The sequence below is a fragment of the Bos taurus genome, chromosome 12 (genome assembly GCF_002263795.3).
Source record: "Bos taurus isolate L1 Dominette 01449 registration number 42190680 breed Hereford chromosome 12, ARS-UCD2.0, whole genome shotgun sequence".
NCBI classification, from domain to species: Eukaryota; Metazoa; Chordata; class Mammalia; order Artiodactyla; family Bovidae; genus Bos; species Bos taurus.
The window spans coordinates 13,194,069-13,216,222 of record NC_037339.1 but is presented as its reverse complement, the minus strand read 5'-3'; the positions used below and the strand labels follow the sequence as shown (position 1 = coordinate 13,216,222).

Sequence of the window (22,154 nt, the reverse complement as noted above, 5' to 3'; positions counted from 1 at the left end):
TAAAAGACGCTTGCTCCTTGGAAGGAAAGTTATGACTAGCCTAGGCAGCATATTAAAAAGCAGAGACATTACTTTGCTAACAAAGGTCTGTCTAGTCAAAGCTATGGTTTTTCTAGTAGTTATGTATGGATGTGATAATTGCACTATAAAGAAAGCTGAAGCTGAAGAATTGATGCTTTTGAACTGTGGTGTTGGAGAAGACTCTGGAAAGTCCCTTGGACTGCAAGGACATCCAACCAGTCCATTCTAAAGGAAATCAGCCCTGAATATTCATTGGAAGGACTGATGCTGAAGCTGACAGTCCAATACTTTGGCCACCTGATGTGAAGAGCTGACTCATTTGAAAAGGCCCTGATGCTGGGAAAGACTGAAGGCAGGAGGAAAAGGGGACAACAGAGGATGAGATGGTCAGATGGCATCACTGATTCGATGGACATGAGGTTCAGTAAGCTCTGGGAGTTGATGATGGACAGGGAGGGCTGGTGTGCTGCAGTCAATGGGGTCACAAAGAGTTGGACACGACTGAGTGACTGAACTGAACTGAAATAAATGAAAGGATGTCTTGTACATGGATTTGAAAAATCACTATTGTAAAGATGTCAATTTGCTCCATACTGACTGACAGATTTATAGTGTTCCCAATCATATATTATCCCCTGCTTATTTAACTTATATGCAGAGTACATCATGAGAAACGCTGGGCTGGAAGAAGCATAAGCTGGAATCAAGATTGCCGGGAGAAATATCAATAACCTCAGATATGGGATGACACCACCCTTATGGCAGAAAGTGAAGAGGAACTCAAAAGCCTCTTGTTGAAAGTGAAAGAGGAGAGTGAAAAAGTTGGCTTAAAGCTCAACATTCAAGCTTTAAAACTAAGATCTCAAAACTAAGATCATGGCATCTGGTCCCATCACTTCATGGGAAATAGATGGGGAAATAGTGGAAACAGTGTCAGACTTCATTTTTGGGGGCTCCAAAATCACTGCAGATGGTGACTGCAGCCGTGAAATTAAAAGACGCTTACTCCTTGGAAGGAAAGTTATGACCAACCTAGATGGCATATTCAAAAGCAGAGACATTACTTTGCCAACAAAGGTTCGGCTATGGTTTTTCCTGTGGTCATGTATGGATGTGAGAGTTGGACTGTGAAGAAAGCTGAGCGCCGAAGAATTGATGCTTTTGAACTGTGGTGTTGGAGAAGACTCTTGAGAGTCCCTTGGACTGCAAGGAGATTCAACCAGTCCATTCTGAAGGAGATCAGCCCTGGGATTTCTTTGGAAGGAATGATCCTAAAGCTGAAACTCCAGTACTTTGGCCACCTCATGCGAAGAGTTGACTCACTGGAAAAGACTCTGATGCTTGGAGGGATTGGGGGCAGGAGGAGAAGGGGACGACAGAGGATGAGATGGCTGGATGGCATCACTGACTCGATGGACATGAGTCTGAGTGAACTCCGGGAGTTGGTGATGGACAGGGAAGCCTGGAGTGCTGAGCGACTGAACTGAACTGAACTGAATCATATCCTAGGAGGTTTGTGTGTGAATTGTGAATGTGCATATGCAAACTGATGAGGCAGTTCCTAACTTACATTAAAATGTAAAGGGCCAAACATAGCCCACCCCTCACAAATCTTAATAACAAAATATATAAAGAGTTTATATACCAGAAATGAGGATTTGTTATAAAGCTAGATAATTAAAACATCATGGAGATTGGCACAAGAAATTAATCAAGGGAAGATGAAAGGAAATAGAGAAATAATTCCAACAAATAGTGCCAGACCACTTGGTTATCCAAATAAAAACAAGTGAAACTTTACCCTCATCTCACACCATATACAAAATCCCATTCTAAGACATAACTAGGTAAGGTAATAACGTCTGCAGAAATTGACTTCATGACTTTGAGACAAGCAAAAATTTCCTAAACAATAAAAGCAATAATTATAAAGGTAAAGTTTCAACTATAACTGATCTGTAACAGTATTAAAAATTTCTATTAATGAATGAACGTCAATAAAGGTGGGCAAAAACAAGCCAAAGAGAAAAGATATATGTAATACAGTGGACTCATATCTAGAACAAAAGAGTATAGGATGTTCCCAAAAGTCAGGTAACAAAAGAGAGAAAAGAAACTGCAAAGAAAAAAATGGATAAACAGCAGGATATTCATCATGTAATGATGGAGAAGGCACTGGCACCCCATTCCAGTACTCTTGCCTGGAAAATCCCATAGACAGAAGAGCCTGGTAGGCTGGGGTCGCGAAGAGTTGGACACGACTAAGCGACTTCACTTTCACTCTTCACTTTCATGCATTGGAGAAGGAAATGGCAACCCACTCCAGTGTTCTTGCCTGGAGACTCCCAGGGACGGCGGAGCCTGGTGGGCTGCCTTCTATGGGGTCACACAGAGTCAGACACGACTGAAGCAACTTAGCAGTAGCAGCATTCATGCAATGAAATACTATGCAACAAAAAGAATCAATGAATTACTACAGGATTCACTGCTGCATGAATGAATTTCACAAAGATAATAAAATGAGGAAAGGCAAAGCATAGAAGACTACACACTTAGATGATATATATATATATATATATATAAAGTTCAAGAACAGGCAAAGCTTATCTATGGCAATAAAAACTAAAACAGTGGTCATTGGTGAGTGGGGAGTGACTAGAAATGTACATGAGGAGAAAGCTTTGTGCAATTTTTTTTTTCATTAATGTATTTTTTAATTGAAGGATAACTGCTTTACAGAATTTTGTTGTTTTCTGTCATAATCTGGGTACTGGCTACGTAAATGGATTCACTTCACGATAATGCATCGAGCTGTATATTTAATGAGCTGTGTACTTTTATGAAGGTATATTTAAGTTTTTAAAACTTTATTAAACACTAGAGATATGTTGACCTCCGTGAAGTCTGATGATACTACCAATTAATACTATCCAGAAATCACTGGGGCTCAGAAAACCTGTGATGAAGACCATAGTGATGAGGATAGTAATTAGGCATTATTCAAATGTATTATTTCCTTTCGTTCATCCAACTATCCTTTGTAGTTGCTCAGTTCTTATTTTCCTTACCTAAAGAGACTGAATCACAAAGAAGTTTAGTTACTTGCCCAACCCTAGCCACAGAGTTAAAATGAGGTAGGGTCAGGACTCCCAGGAAGGTTACCATACCATGCTGTCTCTCACTTTGGTTACATAATTATTTGTTTATTAAATTTCTACCATGTTAAACATTTGGTTGTTGTAAACCCTTTCTACTTTCTTCAAGCCTGTAACTCCATCCTGGGTCCTCTTCCTTCCTGAGTGTGCTAAGTCACTTGGAGACTGACCCTATGGACAATAGCCCACCATTCTCCTCAGTCCATGGGATTCCCCAGGCAAGAATACTGGAGTGGGTTGCCATGCCTTCCTCTAGGGGTCCTCCCAACCCAGGGATCGAACTCGCATCTCTCATCTCCTGCATCAGCAGATGGGTTCTTTACCACTGTGCCACCTGAGAAGCCCTTTCCTTCTTGGGAAGATTGTAAAATCACACCTTGTGGTTTACTTTTAAAATATTAATATATGCTTATCTACTCATTAGATAGTACATATCTTGAAGAGAAATCATGCCTTAGATCTCACTGAGTACACAGCAGGGACTTGAGACGTGTGTCCCTGATGGGGAGAAGGAAGTGGTGAATCACCATTCCCTTATCTTCTTGCATCAAGGACCAGTTTCACTAAAGTAAAATCACTCCAGAGAGACAGAAAATAGAACAAACAAATGTGTTAGGAGTGGATAAACATCTCTAGAAAGAAACATCTGAAAAACATCTGGGTAAAAAAAAAATCCTAACCAGCACAAGAGAAAACAAGCAAATAGTCTACAACTAGCAACTGCTGCCAGGTTAGGTACAGGCAGGCCTTATCTGATCAGACTTTGATTTATTGCACTTTGCAGATACTGAGTTTTTACAAATTGAAGGTCTGTGGCAACCCTGTGTCAAGTAAGTCTATTGGTGCCATTTTTATAGCAAGTTTATTTTTTAATTACAGTATGTATATACAGTTTTTTACAATTTACTTATTTATTTTAATTGGAGGCTAATTACTTTATTGTGGTGGTCTTTGCCATATATTCAATCAGCCACAGGTGTACATGCGTTTCCCCGTCCCGAACCCCCCTCCCAGCTCCCTCCCCATCCCATCCCCCTGGGTTGTCCTGGTGCACCGGCTTTGAGTGCCCTGTTTCATGCATCGACCTTGGACTGGTCATCTGTTTCACATATGGTAATATACATGTTTCAAAGCTATTCTCTCAAATCATCCAACCCTCACCTTCTCCCACAAAGTCCAAAAGTCTGCTCTTTATGTCTGTGTCTCTTTTGCTGTCTTGCATATAGGGTTGTCATTATCATCTTTCTAAATATGATATATATGCATTAATGTACTGTATTGGTATTTTTCTTTCTGACTTACTTCACTCAGTATAATAGGCTCCAGTTTCATCCACCTCATTAGAGCTGACTCAAATGTGTTCTTTTTTATAACTGAGTAAATTATTTCATTGTATACACTGTTTTTTAAGCATAATGCTATTTCACACTTAACAGACAACAGTATAGTAAAAACATAATTTTTCTATGTGTTGGGAAACCAAAATATCTGTGTGACTTGCTTTATTGCAGTATTTGTTTTATTGGGGTGGTTTGGAACTGAATCCAGTATCTTTGAGGTATGGCTGTATAAGTTATTACTAATGTGAGTTTCATAGAAAATACACCAATTTGAAGATTAAGTTCTCTTTTATCCTTGGGTCTTCTTTATACAGATTTACATATTTCTTAGGCTTCCTCTGTAGCTCAGTTGGTAAAGAATCTGCCTGCAGTGCAGGAAACCCAGGTTCAATCCCTGGGTTGGGAAGATCCCCTGGAGAAGGAAATGGCAACCCCCTCCAGTATCCTTGCCTGGAAAATCTCATGGACAGAGGAGCCTGGTGGGCTGCAGTCCATGAGTCGCAATGAGTCAGGCATGACTGAGCGACTAACACTTATTTACTTACACTTAACTCTGATTAAAACATGAATTTCTACATCCCAAGTCTGTAAGACTGAAGTAAAAAGCATTGCCATCTGCTGATTTGAAGGGTTCTTAAAGTTCACCCACCCTTCTTAAAAGAAAGATGTTAAAATCACGAAGCAGCATATAGGAGACTGACTTCCAGAATGAGGAGTTCCACTGACCCACTTCCCAATGCAACTGGTCAATACTATATAATAAACTCCCAACCACTGGAAGCCTCTAGAAACGGTCTTCAAAACAAAAATAAAAAAGAATTGAAGTATGAAAATTCAGTAAGAGAGGCAGGAGTCTGTGGGAAATAACTCGTTCCTTTCCCCCTCTCCACTCAGCAAGGCAGAGACTCCACCCTGGACTGCTGCAGTCAGAACACAGGGCTCCCTCCCTCCCCAGCTCCGGCACAGAGGACTCGTTCTGGGAAGGGCTGGGTGGACCTGTATATTTCTCTTCCGGCCCCCAGATCCCCAGTGCTGAGGCTCAGGCACAGGAAAGTGGATCAGAAGCTCTACCCTGGGCCTGGCTCCCTTAGAATAAATACTGGGACCTTGAAAACTCTTTTCCTAGTCCTCAAGGCATGGTGGTTCCAAACAGGAAAGGCATTCTGAGAAGGCCTTAGGCTACTTCACTAAAAGAATCCAGCCAGTTACTAAACAAATAAACAAACAACAATAACAAGCCTTCATCATCAGTGAAAGGGTGGCGGACCAGAGCTGCTATAATATATAATCTAATATATTCAGCTTCTAACAAAGTATTTCAAGGCATGTGAAGGAGCAGGCAAGTACGGCAGTACGACCCATGTATACATCATGAAAAAAGCCATGAAACTACCTGTGAGAGTGACCAAACGTTGGATTTATGGGAAACGATTCCAAAGTAGCCATTATACATTCACAGAACTAAAATTTTACGTTATACATTCACAGAACCATACATTCACAGAACTAAAAGTTTTTAAAAAGTTACTAGAAGGGCTCAAGAGAAGATCTGAACTGGCATAAGACAGAACTAGTGAACTTGAAGATACAGTGATTGATAGTATGTAAGCTGACATCAGAGAGAAAAGGGAATGAAGGGGAAAAAACCATAACCTCAGAGAAATGTAGGACATCGTGAAATCCATAAATCACATGAAATGGGAGTACCAGGAGAGGAAAGGAGGGGGAAAAGTCTTTAAAGAAATAGTAGCTAAAAACGTTCCAAGGTTATTGAAAAACAATAACCTACATACCCAAGAATCTCAAACTCTAAGTAGGATTAATCTAATAAGACCTAAAACACACACCATAAAAAAATGCTAAAAGTCAAAGACAAGGAGAAAATATGGAAGGTATCATTAAATTAAACAAACAGAAAGGCCATTAGATTGAGGTGGCTTTAGTGCCTTAGGAGACTATATAATCAAACTAAACCCTAAGCCAATAAGTCTCTCAACATTAAGAGATTAAAACCCAAGCACAACTAATCACACAGAGCCAACTAGGACTTTCCAAGTAAAGCAAATTCTTATGCTATAGCCAATCAAGTAACTCCTTGTTTGCTCTGCCTCTTCCATGGAAGTCTTTCCTCTAGAGGGCTCCTCACCACTTCCAGTTTGGTGCTGCCAAATTCAAGTCAATTTTTGCTCAAATAGACTCTTAAAATTTTTAATATGCCTCGGTTTACCTTTTCATAGTAGCAAAAGAAAGACAATGTGTCACTTATAATGGAAGCCCAATACGATAAAAGGCTAATTTAGCAGAAACCATGGAGAACAGGAAGGCCATGGAATAACATAACCACAGTCCTTAAAGAAAAAGCTGTGGACCAAGACCCGTTATTCAATAAAGCTGTTATTCAGAGACAAAGGTGAAACAGCATCCTAGATAAGCAAAAACTGAAAGAATTCACTGTTAACAGATCCACTTTAGAATAAATAAAGGAAATTCTTTAGGTTAAAAGAAAGTGACCTCAGATGGTAATTTAAATTGATATCTACAAAGAGTACTAGTAATATAACTGTGTAATTATAAAAGACAATATAAATGCCTAATTTTGTTTTTTCTCTTAGCTGATGGAAAAAGTAATGGTATAAAATAATATGCATAAAACATATTATTGGGCCTATAACATACAGAAATGTAATACATGCATATTATATGTGCTATTAATAGCACAAAGGAGATCTGTAAGAGCAAAGGTGTTACAGATTGAGAAAATGGCAGGAGACAGTAATGCTTCTAACAATGTACTGTTAGGCTTGTGACATTAGCAGATGTTATATGTATAACAATAATACCATAAAAGGGGGAAGTATTGAAGTATTATTTCTATATATAGTACAAGAATTAAGCTTGTCTAAATCTGAAGCTAATTCTGAAAACTTAAGATGTATATGGTTAGATCCTAGAGCAATCACTTTAAAAAAACCCTCAAAAATAATGAAGTAATAAAATCAAAATACTACATTAGAAAATATTCACTCAGTACAAAAGAAAACAGAAAGGAAGAAAAACAGAGGGGCAAAAAAGACACGAAACAGAAAACAAAAAGCAAATGCAGACATAAATCAAACTATATCAATAACATATGTGAATGGATTAACAATCCAATTAGTCATTACACTGTCAGGTTGGATTAAAACAACATGATCTAACAATAGTCCTTTTACAGGAGACAGATTTCAAATAAAATAATAAAAATAATTTTATTATTTTGGCTGTGCTGTACAGCATGCAGTATCTTAGCTCCCTGAACAGGGATCAGATTTGTGCCCCTTGCAGTGGAAAGACTAAGTCTTAACCACTGGACCACCAGGCAAGTCTTGAGACAGACCTTAGATTCAAAATCACAAATAAAAGAATTGGGAAAAAATGTATCATGAAACACCAACTATGGAAAAGCTAGAATGGCTATACTCATATGAGATTTTATAACAAAAAAAGTTACTAGAGATATAACATGGACTTCATGCTGCAGTCCATGGGTTGCAGAGAGTTGGACATGACTGAGCGACTGACATGACTGAGTGACTGAACAACAAAGAGACAGAACAATTATACTCAGGTGGTGCAGTGGTAAAGCATCCTCCTGCCAGTGTAGGAGACTCAAGAGAACAGGGTTCAGTCTCGGGGTCAGGAAGATCCCCTGGAGAAGGAAATGGCAACCCACGCCAGTATTCTCGCTTGGAAAATCTCATGGACAGAGAAGCCTGGTGCACTACAGTCCATAGGGCCACAAACAGTTGGACAAGACCGAGTGACTGAGTGCACATGCATGCCTGTGTGCACATAAACACACACACACACACACACACTCCTAACAGAGCATCAAAATACATGAAACCAAAACGAACAGAGAAACAGACAATCCAACAATAAGAATGTCCTACTTTCAATAAAGGATAGAACTAGACAGAAGGTCAACAAGGAAGTAGAAGACTTGTACAATGCTTAAACCAACTGGACCTGACAGACATCCACAGAACACCCCACCTAACAACAGAATATCCAGGAGGAATCATATGCTAGGCCATTAAACAAAGCTCGATAAGTTAAAAGGATAGAAGCAATACATTATCTTCTCCAACTACAACGGAATGAAATTCGAAACCAACGCGTGCATGTGTGCTAAGTCACTTCAGTTGTGTTTGACTCTTTGAGATTCTATGGACTGTAGCTCACCAGGCTCTTCTGTCCGTGGGATTCTCCAAGCAAGTATACTGGAGTCGGGTGCCATGCCCTACTCCAGGGGATCTTCCCTACCTAAGGATCAAACCTACATCTCTTAGGTCTCCTGCATTGGCAGATGAGTTTTTACCACTAGCACCACCTGGAAGCCCCTAAAAATCAATAACAAGGACAAATTTGGGAAATAAATACTTATGGACTACAATTTAAGTAGTGCTAAGAAGGCAATTATAGCTGTAAATGTCTGTATTAAAAAAGAAAAAAATCTCAATAACCTAAACTACAAAATTAGACAAATTCCTCAAAGGACATAAATTACTAAAACAGTCTCAAGAAGAAACAAATAATCTGATAGACCTATTACAAGTAAAGAAACTGAATCAGTAATCAAAAATGTATGCAAAGAAAACCCAGGTGCAGATGGTTTATGGAGGGGGAAGGAACAATTTTCTAACTCGTTTTATAAGGCCCATACTATGTTGATACCAAGCCAAACAAAGACATCACAAGAAAACTACAGATCAGTATTTCTTATGAATGTGAATGTAGAAGACGCAACAGAATACTAGCAAACTAAATCCAACAACACGTTAAAAGTATCTGCACACCATGACTGAGTGGTATTTTTCTCAGGGATGAGAAGTTGGTTTAACAGCCAAAAACCAATTAATGTAATTCATTACATCAACAGAATAAAAAACAAAAATCTCATAATAGCCTTAATAGATGCAGAAAAAGCATTTGACAAAGTCCAACGTCATTTCATGATAAAAAGGCTCAATAACTCGAAAGGAACTTCCTAATTTGATAAAGGTTATCTATGGACAGCCCACAGTTAATAATACCACACTTCGCCTAATACCCATTATTAGGCAACTGGATGCTTTTCCATAAGATCAGAAACAAGACAAGAACGCCCCCTCTTACAACTTCTTTTCAATACTGTACTGGAAATTCAAGTCAGGGAAAAATGGGTAAGAAAAAGAAATGAATTGCATCCATATTGGTAAGGAAGAAATAAAACTATTCACAGATGACATAGTCTTATAGTTAGAAAATCCGAATGAACCTACCAAAAAAAAAAAAAAAAACCTACTGGAATAAACAAGTTCAGCAAGACTGAAGGATATAAAAAACAATGAATGATATTCCTATACATTCACATTAAACAATCAAAAAATAAAGTTAACATAATTTTATTCACAACAGCATCAAAAAGAATAAAACACTTTGGAACTACAAAATATTATTGAAAGGAATTAAAGGTCTAAGTAAATGAAAAATCATCCCATGTCCATGGATAAAGAGATTTAACATTAAGATCTCAGGCAATACTCCCTAAGCTGACTCACAGATTCAACAAAATCTCTATCAGAATTCCAGCCAACTTTGTCAAAACTGACAAGCTGATTCTAAAATTCACCTACACCTGCAGGGGACCCAGAATACCCAAAACAATCCTACAAAAGAAGAATAAAGTAAGAGGACTCACACTTCAGAAAATGAAAACGTATTACAACGCAAAGGTTGTCAAGACTGTGTGGGGCCGGCACAAGGCCAAACATACAGGTCGGTGGAACAGAGCTGAGGGGAGGGGACGGGGTGAGGGTGCGGCCCAAGGGTGACAGGGTTCCTTCTGAGGGGGTGAAAATGTTCTAAAACTGACTATGCTGACGGCTGCACACATCTATAAATACACTCAAGACTAGTGAAGTGTGAAGCACAAGCTGGAATCAAGATTGCCGGGAGAAATGTCAATAACCTCGGATATGCAGATGACACCACCCTTATGGCAGAAAGTGAAGAACTAAAGAGCCTCTTGATGGAAGTAAAAGAAGAGAGTGAAAAAGTTGGCTTAAAGCTCAACATTCAGAAAACGAAGATCATGGCATCCGGTCCCATCACTTCATGGGAAGTAGATGGGTAAACAGTGAGAGACTTTATTTTTCTGGGCTCCAAAATCACTGCAGATGTTGACTGCAGCCATGAAATTAAAAGACGCTTGCTCCTTGGAAGAAAAGCTATGACCAACCTAGACAGCATATTAAAAAGCAGAGACATTACTTTGCCAACAAAGGTCCATCTAGTCAAGGCTATGGTTTTTCCAGTAGTCATGTATGGATGTGAGAGTTGGACTATAAAGAAAGCTGAGTGCCGAAGAATTGATGCTTTTGAACTGTGGTGTTGGAGAAGACTCTGGAGAGTCCCTTGGACTGCAAGGAGATCCAACCAGTCCATCCTAAAAGAAATCAGTCCTGAATATTCATTGGAAGGGCTATTGCTGAAGCTGAAACTCCAATACTTTGGCCACCTGATGCGAAGACCTGACTCGTTTGAGAAGACCCTGATGCTGGTAAAGATTGGGGGCAGGAGGAGAAGGGGATGACAGAGGATGTGATGGCTGGATGGCATCACTGACTCAATGGACATTGGTTTGGGTGGACTCTGGGAGTTGGTGAAGGACAGGGAGGCCTGGCATGCTGCAGTCTATGGGGTGCCGCAAAAAGTCGAACACAACTGAGCAAGTGAACTGACTGAGTGAACTGTACACTTTAAGTAGATGAATCATATGGCACTTGAATTATATCTCAATATAATTAAAAAAAAAATAAACAGAGACAGAAGGCTCTGAAGAATACTTAGAGTCTGATTCAGTTTATCAGATCATTAGAGAATCACAGAAACCTAGAGTTGGAAATCCTAAAGGGTTCTACCTATTACACATTACAAGAATACGTCCTATTATACCTCTGAGAAGAAACTAGTCCAACAGGTTTTGATCTCATATGACCTTTTCTGCTTTGCCTGAACATCACTTTTTCCACTGCTGAGTGCCAGTGCCTAGAACACTGCCCAGCTCCCAATTTATTGTTCAGTTGCTCAGGCATGTCCGACTCTGTACAACCCATGGACTGCAGCACACCAGGCTTCCCTGTCCATCACCATCTCCTGAAGTTTGCTCAAACTCATGTCCACTGAGTCAGTGATCTCCTTAGAATTTTTAGGTTGACTATCAATAATACTGCAACTCTCTCCTCTCCAAATGCTCTCCTCTCTATCCGTCTCCTTAGAATGTTTTATTAAAAGCCCTTATCATGTAGCATTTTCCATTCTAGCCTTTACTGCCTAATTACCCCCCCAAAACTGACTGGCTAGTAATACTAGAATAAATGAGTGACAAGTACAGAAGGTTGTGGAAATATTCAGTCTTATAATACAGATACTGTATGCCCTTTAATGCAGCTTAAGAATGCACTGACTTATTTTTAGTGGCTTTTACACTGTTGAATATTATAGCCTTTGAGATAAAAAAATACCCATAAGACTCTCTTTCATGTGAAACACTGCCACGTCTCTTTCCTATATTTATACAGTTGATTTTAGGGACCTAAAAGAATATTATATTTATCCTTTTTGAATTTAAATTTTGTCATTGTTCAGTCCTGTCCAACTCTTTGTGACCCCAAGGACTGCAGCACACCAGGCTTCCCTGTTCTTCACCATTTTCCAGAGCTTGCTCAAACTTGTATCCACTGAGTTGGTGATGTCATCCAACCATCTCATCCTCTGTCGTCCCCTTCTCCTCCTGCCTTCTCTCTTTTCCAGCATCAGGGTCTTTTCCAATGAGCTGGCTTTTCCCATCAGGTGGCCAAAGTACTGGAGTTTCAGCTTCAGCGTCAGTCCTTCCAATAAATACTAAGAGTTGATTTCCTTTAGGAATGACTGTTTTGTTTTTTTTTTCTCAGTGAAGTCCAAGGGACTCTCGTCGTCTCCAACACCACAGTTTGAAAGCATCAGTTCTTCAGTGCTCAGCCTTCTTTATGGTCCAACTCTCACATCCAAACATGACTATTAGAAAAACCATAGCTTTGACTATACAGACCTTTGTAGGCAAAGTAATGTCTCTGCTTTTTAATATGCTGTCTAGGTTTGTCATAGATTTTCTTCCAAGGAGCAAGCAAGCATATTTTAATTTCATGGTTGCAGTCACCATCTGCAGTGATTTTGGAGGTGAAGAAAATTAATCTCTTCTAATTCATAGATCTCTCTGCTGCTGCTGCTGCTGCTGCTACTAGGATGCTTCAGTCATGTCCGACTCTGTGCGACCCCACAGACGGCAGCCCACCAGGCTCCCCCGTCCCTGGGATTCTCCAGGCAAGAACACTGGAGTGGGTTGCCATTTCCTTCCCCAATGCATGAAAGGGAAAGTGAAAGTGAAGTCGCTCAGTCATGTCTGACTCTTCGAGACCCCATGGACTGCAGCCTACCAGGCTCCTCCATACATGGGGTTTTCCAGGCAAGAGTACTGGAGTGGGCTGCCATTGCCTTCTCTGATAGATCTCTCTAGTTGATCATTTTTATTGATATACTTTTTGATCTGAGACCAAAGAGTTTGAAAATTGTTACTTTCCTACAAAATACATGTGTGTGTGATAGTTACTCAATCGGGTCTGACTCTGAGATGCCATGGACTGTAGCCTACCAGGATCCTCTGTCCATAGAATTCTTCAGGTAAGAATACTGGAGTCAGTTGCCATTTCCTTCTCCAGGGGATCCTGCCAACCCTGAGATCAAACCCAGGTCTCCTGCATTGCAGGCAGATTCTTTACCATCTGAGCCAACACATGGATTTCAAAAAATAATTACTTTGTATACCCAAAGAAGGCCTGAAAACCAAAAGGGGAAGAGTAAATTCCTAAATGAGTAATCCTGGGGGTCCACAGTGCACACCTTGCTGAGGCTGCTATATTAATGAGAATGAACAAACAATTGTTCCACATTACAACAGGGATGAATCCCATAGGGACAATGTTGATCGAAAGCAGCCAGATGCACATGACTAGATATTCAAGACACAAAGCTAACCCATGATATTATGCATCAAGATAGTGATTCCTTTAAGGTTGAGGTAGACTGAAAGTGATGTTGCATGGTGAAGCACTTTAAAGAATTGTCTTCTACTTTGTGGTGGACCAATATTTTACAAAACACAAAGGTATCCCATACTTGATGTCACAACAATGTCAAATGGCTATAAAGATGTCTGAAGGCTTACTATTGATTTTAGTTTTTGGTTTCTTGCACACAGCTAACAAACTGGCCTGGAATGAACAGGCCAACTACACTTTGAGAAGCACGGATTAGGTAGTCTATGAGAGGTTCCATAGTTTTTCAAAGTTAACTTAGTCTGTTTTCCTTTGTACTTTTGTTAGGCATTAATGTCAAACTGCTGATTTCAAGTTACCTGGGGCTTCCCTGGTAGCTCAGCTGGTAAAGAATCTGCCTGCAATGCAGGAGTCCCTGGTTCAGGAAGATCCCCTAGAGAAGGGATAGGCTACTTACTCCAGTTGTCTTGGGCTTCCCTGATGGCTCAAGAGGGTAAAGAATCTGCCTGCAATGTGGAAGACCTGGGTTCAATCCCTGGTTGGGAAGATCCCCTGGAGAATGGAATGGCTACCAACTCCAGTATTCTTGCCTACAGAATTCGATGGACAGAGGAGCCTGGAAGGCTACAGTCCATGGGGTCGCAAAGAGTTGGATGTGACTTTCACTTTCACTGACTTCATATGGGCTTCCTTGGTGGCTCAAATGGTAAAGAGTCTGCCTGCAATGGAGGAGACCTGGGTTTGATCTCTGGGTCAGGAAGATCCCCTGGAGGAGGGTATGGCTACCCACTCCAGTATTCCTGCCTGGAGAATTTCACGGACAGAAGAGCCTGGTGGGCTACAGTCCACGGGGTCACAAAGAGTTGGACACAACTTAGTGACTAACACCACTCCTACTGACTTCATAACAACTAGCCTTTTTCTCCAGTAATTTTTACAACTATAATCTAATTAAAAGGTATTCTAAAGGCATCAGATCAAAGATCTGAGACATTTTTACTGCATTAACATTTTTTCACTCAAAGAAAAGGCAAAATTTACTTTTTACCAAAGTACATCTGAATGCTCACTTAAAATTGGTTACAAAAAACTTACTTCCAGTCATTTCCACACCTAATTTTTCTGGTGTCACTTTCTCTGCCCAAGGTGATAATGAAATATGTAACAAATTATCGTAGATCACACATTTGAAGTTCTAGCTTTTGTTTTACCAGCTGGTGGCAAAACCAAGAGAAAAGTCATTTGGGGTAGGGTGGTAGCGGGGAGAATATTCATGAATTTCAGAAGCACTGGGTAGACAAGTCAAGTTTTTTTAACCACCTATATAACACTCAAGGGTGAGCTGGCCAAAGCAAATATGGTGAAGAATTATAAGAGGAGGAGGCAAACTGAGAGTTGCACATTCTCAGGTGCTTAGTTGCTCAGCTGTGTCCAAATCTTTGAGACCCCATGGACTGTAGCCTACCAGGGTCCTCTGTCCATGTGATTCTCTAGGAAAGAATACTGGAGTGGGAAGCCATTCCCTCCTCCAGAGGATCTTCCAGAAACAGAGATCACACCAGGGTCTCCTGCACTGTAGGCAGATTCTTTATGGTCTGAGCCACCAGGAAAGCCTGCCCATTCTCACACTTCCCTGGTCAGAGAATTAGATCCCAAATGCCACAACTAAAATTCTGTGCAGACTAATAAATAAATAAATATTCCTTGAAAAAAAAAAAAAAACTACTAGAGTTAGAAATCAGAATATGTAAACCATTGTAAAAATAAACAACAACAAAATCCATTATCTTCTTCCCTTTAAAAATGAAGCAAAACAACCTTCCCTTTGAAGGGACAGTTTTCAGATTTATGATTATCTCCCAGCTCCAACATACATGAATTCTTTTCCCTCAAGTAGTTGCAATATTCCTTAAATCATCATACTTTTACTAGAGCAGGAATTCTTAACTATGAGTATATGGATGGGTTTGAAGAAGTCTAAGAACTCTCTGAAACTCCAAGTGTTGTAAAATGTTGGCTGAATGAGCAGCTATATGGACAAGATGTCTCCAGTTGTCAACACATCTGTTATTGACAACTGTTGATTAAAAGCATCTTTCTTTAGTTAAAAATGTGATCCAAATAGAGAGATAGGGTTCTTCATTAATTAAACAGGTATATAAAAACATTAGGAGAAGGCAATGGCAGCCCACTCCAGTACTCTTGCCTGGAAAATCCCATGGACGGAGGAGCCTGGTAGACTGAAGTCCATAGGGTCATGAAGAGTCGGACACGACTGAACAACTTCACTTTCACTTTTCACGTTCATGCATTGGAGAAGGAAATGGCAACCCACTCCAGTGTTCTTGCCCGGAGAATCCCAGGGACGGGGGAGCCTGGCGGGCTGCCGTCTACGGGGTCCCACAGAGTCAGACACGACTGAAGCGACTTGGCGGCAACAGCATAAAAACATTACATCATATACCCAAAAAAGGCATGTGAAAAATCCATTCATTTTGTAGATGATAACACTGACATTTAGAGAGATTAAGGGATGTTCAAGCCCATGCTGCTAGCTAGAAGGCAAAAATCGGGGAATAACACTTCTGCATCCATTCCCTCCCACAATGCCACCATACTGGAGGATATTAGTAAGCACATTACGGGGAGCCAACAGCCCCACTTCTCTTAAATATACAATCTCAGAATAAATAATTCTTTAACCACTACTGGCTCATAACAAACATAAACATTCTTTTTTTTTAACTGAAAGTATCTAAAAATATATATTCTTTTGGAAACATTTTAGAGCTTAATTCTTTGCCAGTAGACACAATCAATAACTTGTCAATCATCTGAAAGACATAAGTGCTTGATCCCCCTGCAATCAATCAGAGAAGGCCACACACTTGACCTGGAAGGGATGGAAGATGTTTAGGAGACAGAAAGCTTCAAGTAGGCCCTTAAAACACATTCGTTTCTAAGTCAATGACTCTGAAAGCCCACAATGCAAAGTAAATTAGTTGAATGGATCTTTGAGTAACCGTTGAAGCTGTTTAGAAATTTTAAGCAAAACCTCTTTTCAAAGTTTAGTCTCTGGTTTATTCACATGAAAGAATAGCAAGTGCAAAAACCAAAGGAGATGATATTTAGTGAAAAGAATTTTTATAGTAAGTAATTAAGTGAGAAAGCTGAAAAAAAATGCCTTATTTTGGAGTTAGTTAGGATGGAGAGGAACCCAAAATTTGCTTTTAACATTTTTCAAAATAATTCGTAAATTAAAAGTCTGTAAGGATACAAGAAACCCTGCACTCTCTGCCCCCCCAACCCGCCACCCCCACTTTTGACTCCTAAAATACAGTGTAACTTTCTACCATCTGTTATTGTAGAGCAGAAACAGTAATGAACATATGGGCTTTCTCTCTCAAGCAGCTGTAGTGTAGTTAAAGTTATAATAATTGTCTTTCTGTAAGATAAATTTACATTAAAAACCTGGCCAGTGAAAAACAAATGGCTCAGCCTTAGAGCCTTCCAAAATAAAATTAAGAAACTCAGCATCATGTGTGACATACATGCAGAGATTTAGAGAATATTCTCTAAATCTTGTGCTTTTATGTGTAAGGTTAAACAAATACAATTCATTATGCCCAAATCAGTTTACACAATCAAAGAGTCCATAACTCACCTTTCTCATTTCCATCAAAATGCTAGGAGCCTCAAACAGGGGTTAGATAAGTTACATATAGAAATCAGGAACTAAGTTCTCAAAAGTTGATAACTATAAATCTATCATTTCTGTGAGTCACTGAACTCCAATCTAAAGGCTCATTTATTTATAAGAAAAATCACAACACGTGTGACACATAAATTTCCATTTTAACTATTATCATTTATAATGAGTTTAAGTAAACAAAGAAATTCAGAGCATATTCTGATTCACGTATTATGAAAAACAGCAATTTTACCTACCTTTATCTGGGTGATTCAAAATCATGATCCTCCTGTGAGCTGCTCTAATCTTGGCCTTGCTGGCAGATGGGCTGTAAAAAGAAAGTACTTATAACAAATAGCGTCAAATACAGATTATAAATTAACAGTTTATATGAGTTTCAAGAAATTAAAAACTAATGAGAATTTCACCATCTTGTGGATAAATATAAAATTACAGCTTGTCACTTCATTCTACCAACCATCAAAATAAATCAGATTCAATGCTGCATGTACCTTTCTTCAGTCCTTTGTCTCAATTAAAAAAACACATCCACAAGAACTAGGACAGGAGGAGCGAAGCCCAAGGCCAGGTCCTGCCCACTGGCTGCTGCACACAGTAGGGTGTCGCTCCAGGACCTTCCCCCAGACTGAGAGAAGAAATACAGCTCCACCCACCAGAACACCGACACAAGCTTCCCTAACCAGGAAACCTTGACAAGCCACCTGTACAAACCCACACACAGTGAGGAAATGCCACAATAAAGAGAACTCCACAAACTGCCAGAATACAGAAAGGACTCCCAAACTCAGCAATTTAAACAAGATGAAGAGTCTGAGGAATACTCAGCAGATAAAGGAACAGGATAAATGCCCACCAAACCAAACAAAAGAGGAAGAGATAGGCAATCTACCTGATAAAGAATTCCAAATAATGATAGTGAAATTGATCCAAAATCTTGAAACTAAAATGGAATCACAGATAAATAGCCTGGAGACAAGGATTGAGAAGATGCAAGAAAGGTTTAACAAGGACCTAGAAGAAATAAAAAAGAGTCAATATATAATGAATAATGCAATAAATGAAATTAAAAACACTCTGGAGGCAACAAATAGTAGAATAACAGAGGCAGAAGATAGGATTAGTGAATTAGAAGATAGAATGGTAGAAATAAATGAATCAGAGAGGATAAAAGAAAAACGAATTAAAAGAAATGAGGACAATCTCAGAGACCTCCAGGACAATATTAAACACTACAACATTCGAATCATGGGGGTTCCAGAAGAAGAAGACAAAAAGAAAGACCATGAGAAAATACTTGAGGAGATAATAGTGGAAAACTTCCCTAAAATGGGGAAGGAAATAATCACCCAAGTCCAAGAAACCCAGAGAGTCCCAAACAGGATAAACCCAAGGAGAAACACCCCAAGACACATATTAATCAAATTAACAAAGATCAAACACAAAGAACAAATATTAAAAGCAGCAAGGGAAAAACAACAAATAACACACAAGGGAATTCCCATAAGGATAACAGCTGATCTTTCAATAGAAACTCTTCAAGCCAGGAGGGAATGGCAAGACATACTTAAAATGATGAAAGAAAATAACCTACAGCCCAGATTATTGTACCCAGCAAGGATCTCATTCAAGTATGAAAGAGAAATCAAAAGCTTTTCAGACAAGCAAAAGCTGAGAGAATTCTGCACAACCAAACCAGCTCTCCAACAAATACTAAAGGATATTCTCTAGACAGGAAACACAAAAACAGTGTATAAACTCGAACCCAAAACAATAAAGTAAATGGCAATGGGATCATACTTATCAGTAATTACCTTAAACGTAAATGGGTTGAATGCCCCAACCAAAAGACAAAGACTGGCTGAATGGATACAAAAACAAGACCCCTACATATGTTGTCTACAAGAGACCCACCTCAAAACAGGGGACACATACAGACTGAAAGTGAAGGGCTGGAAAAAGATTTTCCATGCAAATAGGGACCAAAAGAAAGCAGGAGTAGCAATACTCATATCAGATAAAATAGACTTTAAAACAAAGGCTGTGAAAAGAGACAAAGAAGGTCACTACATAATGATCAAAGGATCAATCCAAGAAGAGGATATAACAATTATAAATATATATGCACCCAACACGGGAGCACCACAGTACGTAATACAAATGCTAACAAGTATGAAAAGAGAAATTAACAATAACACAATAATAGTGGGAGACTTTAATACCCCACTTACACCTATGGATAGATCAACTAAACAGAAAATTAACAAGGAAACACAAACTTTAAACGATACAACAGACCAGTTAGACCTAATTGATATCTATAGGACATTTCATCCCAAAACAATGAATTTCACCTTTTTCTCAAGCGCACATGGAACCTTCTCCAGGATAGATCACATCCTGGGCCGTAAAGCTAGCCTTGGTAAATTCAAAAAAATAGAAATCATTCCAAGCATTTTTTCTGACCACAATGCAGTAAGATTAGATCTCAATTACAGGAGAAAAACTATTAAAAATTCCAACATATGGAGGCTGAACAACACGCTGCTGAATAACCAACAAATCACAGAAGAAATCAAAAAAGAAATCAAAATTTGCATAGAAACGAATGAAAATGAAAACACAACAATCTAAAACCTGTGGGACACGGTAAAAGCAGTCCTAAGGGGAAAGTTCATAGCAATACAGGCACACCTCAAGAAACAAGAAAAAAGTCAAATAAATAACCTAACTCTACACCTAAAGCAACTAGAAAAGGAAGAAATGAAGAACCCCAGGGTTAGTAGAAGGAAAGAAATCTTAAAAATTAGAGCAGAAATAAATGCAAAAGAAACAAAAGAGACCATAGCAAAAATCAACAAAACCAAAAGCTGGTTCTTTGAAAGGATAAATAAAATTGACAAACCATTAGCCAGACTCATCAAGAAACAAAGGGAGAAAAATCAAATCAACAAAATTAGAAACGAAAATGGAGAGATCACAACAGACAACACAGAAATACAAAGGATTATAAGAGACTACTATCAACAATTATATGCCAATAAAATGGACAACGTGGAAGAAATGGACAAATTCTTAGAAAAGTACAACTTTCCAAAACTGGACCAGGAAGAAATAGAAAATCTTAACAGACCCATCACAAGCACGGAAATTGAAACTGTAATCAAAAATCTTCCAGCAAACAAAAGCCCAGGTCCAGACGGCTTCACAGCCGAATTCTACCAAAAATTTAGAGAAGAGCTAACACCTATCCTGCTCAAACTCTTCCAAAAAATTGCAGAGGAAGGTAAACTTCCAAACTCATTCTATGAGGCCACCATCACCCTAATACCAAAACCTGACAAAGATCCCACAAAAAAAGAAAACTACAGGCCAATATCACTGATGAACATAGATGCAAAAATCCTTAACAAAATTCTAGCAATCAGAATCCAACAACACATTAAAAAGATCATACACCATGATCAAGTGGGCTTTATCCTAGGGATGCAAGGATTCTTCAATATCCGCAAATCAATCAATGTAATACACCACATTAACAAATTGAAAAATAAAAACCATATGATTATCTCAATAGATGCAGAGAAAGCCTTTGACAAAATTCAACATCCATTTATGATAAAAACTCTCCAGAAAGCAGGAATAGAAGGAACATACCTCAACATAATAAAAGCTATATATGACAAACCCACAGCAAACATTATCCTCAATGGTGAAAAATTGAAAGCATTTCCTCTAAAGTCAGGAACAAGACAAGAGTGCCCACTTTCACCATTACTATTCAACATAGTTTTGGAAGTTTTGGCCACAGCAATCAGAGCAGAAAAAGAAATAAAAGGAATCCAAATTGGAAAAGAAGAAGTAAAACTCTCACTATTTGCAGATGACATGATCCTCTACATAGAAAACCCTAAAGATTCCACCAGAAAATTACTAGAAATAATCAATGACTATAGTAAAGTTGCAGGATATAAAATCAACACACAGAAATCCCTTGCATTCCTATACACTAATAATGGGAAAACAGAAAGAGAAATTAAGGAAACAATTCCATTCACCATTGCAATGGAAAGAATAAAATACTTAGGAATATATCTACCTAAAGAAACTAAAGACCTATATATAGAAAACTATAAAACACTGGTGAAAGAAATCAAAGAGGACACTAATAGATGGAGAAATATACCATGTTCATGGATTGGAAGAATCAATATAGTGAAAATGAGTATACTACCCAAAGCAATTTATAGATTCAACGCAATCCCTATCAAGCTACCAACAGTATTCTTCACAGAGCTAGAACAAATAATTTCACAATTTGTATGGAAATACAAAAAACCTCGAATAGCCAAAGCGATCTTGAGAAAGAAGAATGGAACTGGAGGAATCAACCTACCTGACTTCAGGCTCTACTACAAAGCCACAGTTATCAAGACAGTATGGTACTGGCACAAAGACAGAAATATAGATCAATGGAATAAAATAGAAAGCCCAGAGATAAATCCACACACATATGGACACCTTATCTTTGACAAAGGAGGCAAGAATATACAATGGATTAAAGACAATCTCTTTAACAAGTGGTGCTGGGAAATCTGGTCAACCACTTGTAAAAGAATGAAACTAGACCACTTTCTAACACCATACACAAAAATAAACTCAAAATGGATTAAAGATCTAAACGTAAGACCAGAAACTATAAAACTCCTAGAGGAGAACATAGGCAAAACACTCTCCGACATACATCACAGCAGGATCCTCTATGACCCACCTCCCAGAATATTGGAAATAAAATAAAAAATAAACAATGGGA

At 38.9% G+C, this 22,154-nt stretch overlaps 1 protein-coding gene across 1 annotated transcript in view; it reads right to left on the bottom strand.

The window, feature by feature from the left end:
- DNAJC15 (DnaJ heat shock protein family (Hsp40) member C15) overlaps positions 1-22,154 on the bottom strand; it is an 82,324-nt gene that overhangs the window by 7,705 nt on the left and 52,465 nt on the right. Inside the window, 1 exon segment of the mRNA NM_001080332.2 lies at positions 17,581-17,651. Coding sequence (NP_001073801.1) covers positions 17,581-17,651 — 71 coding nt within the window.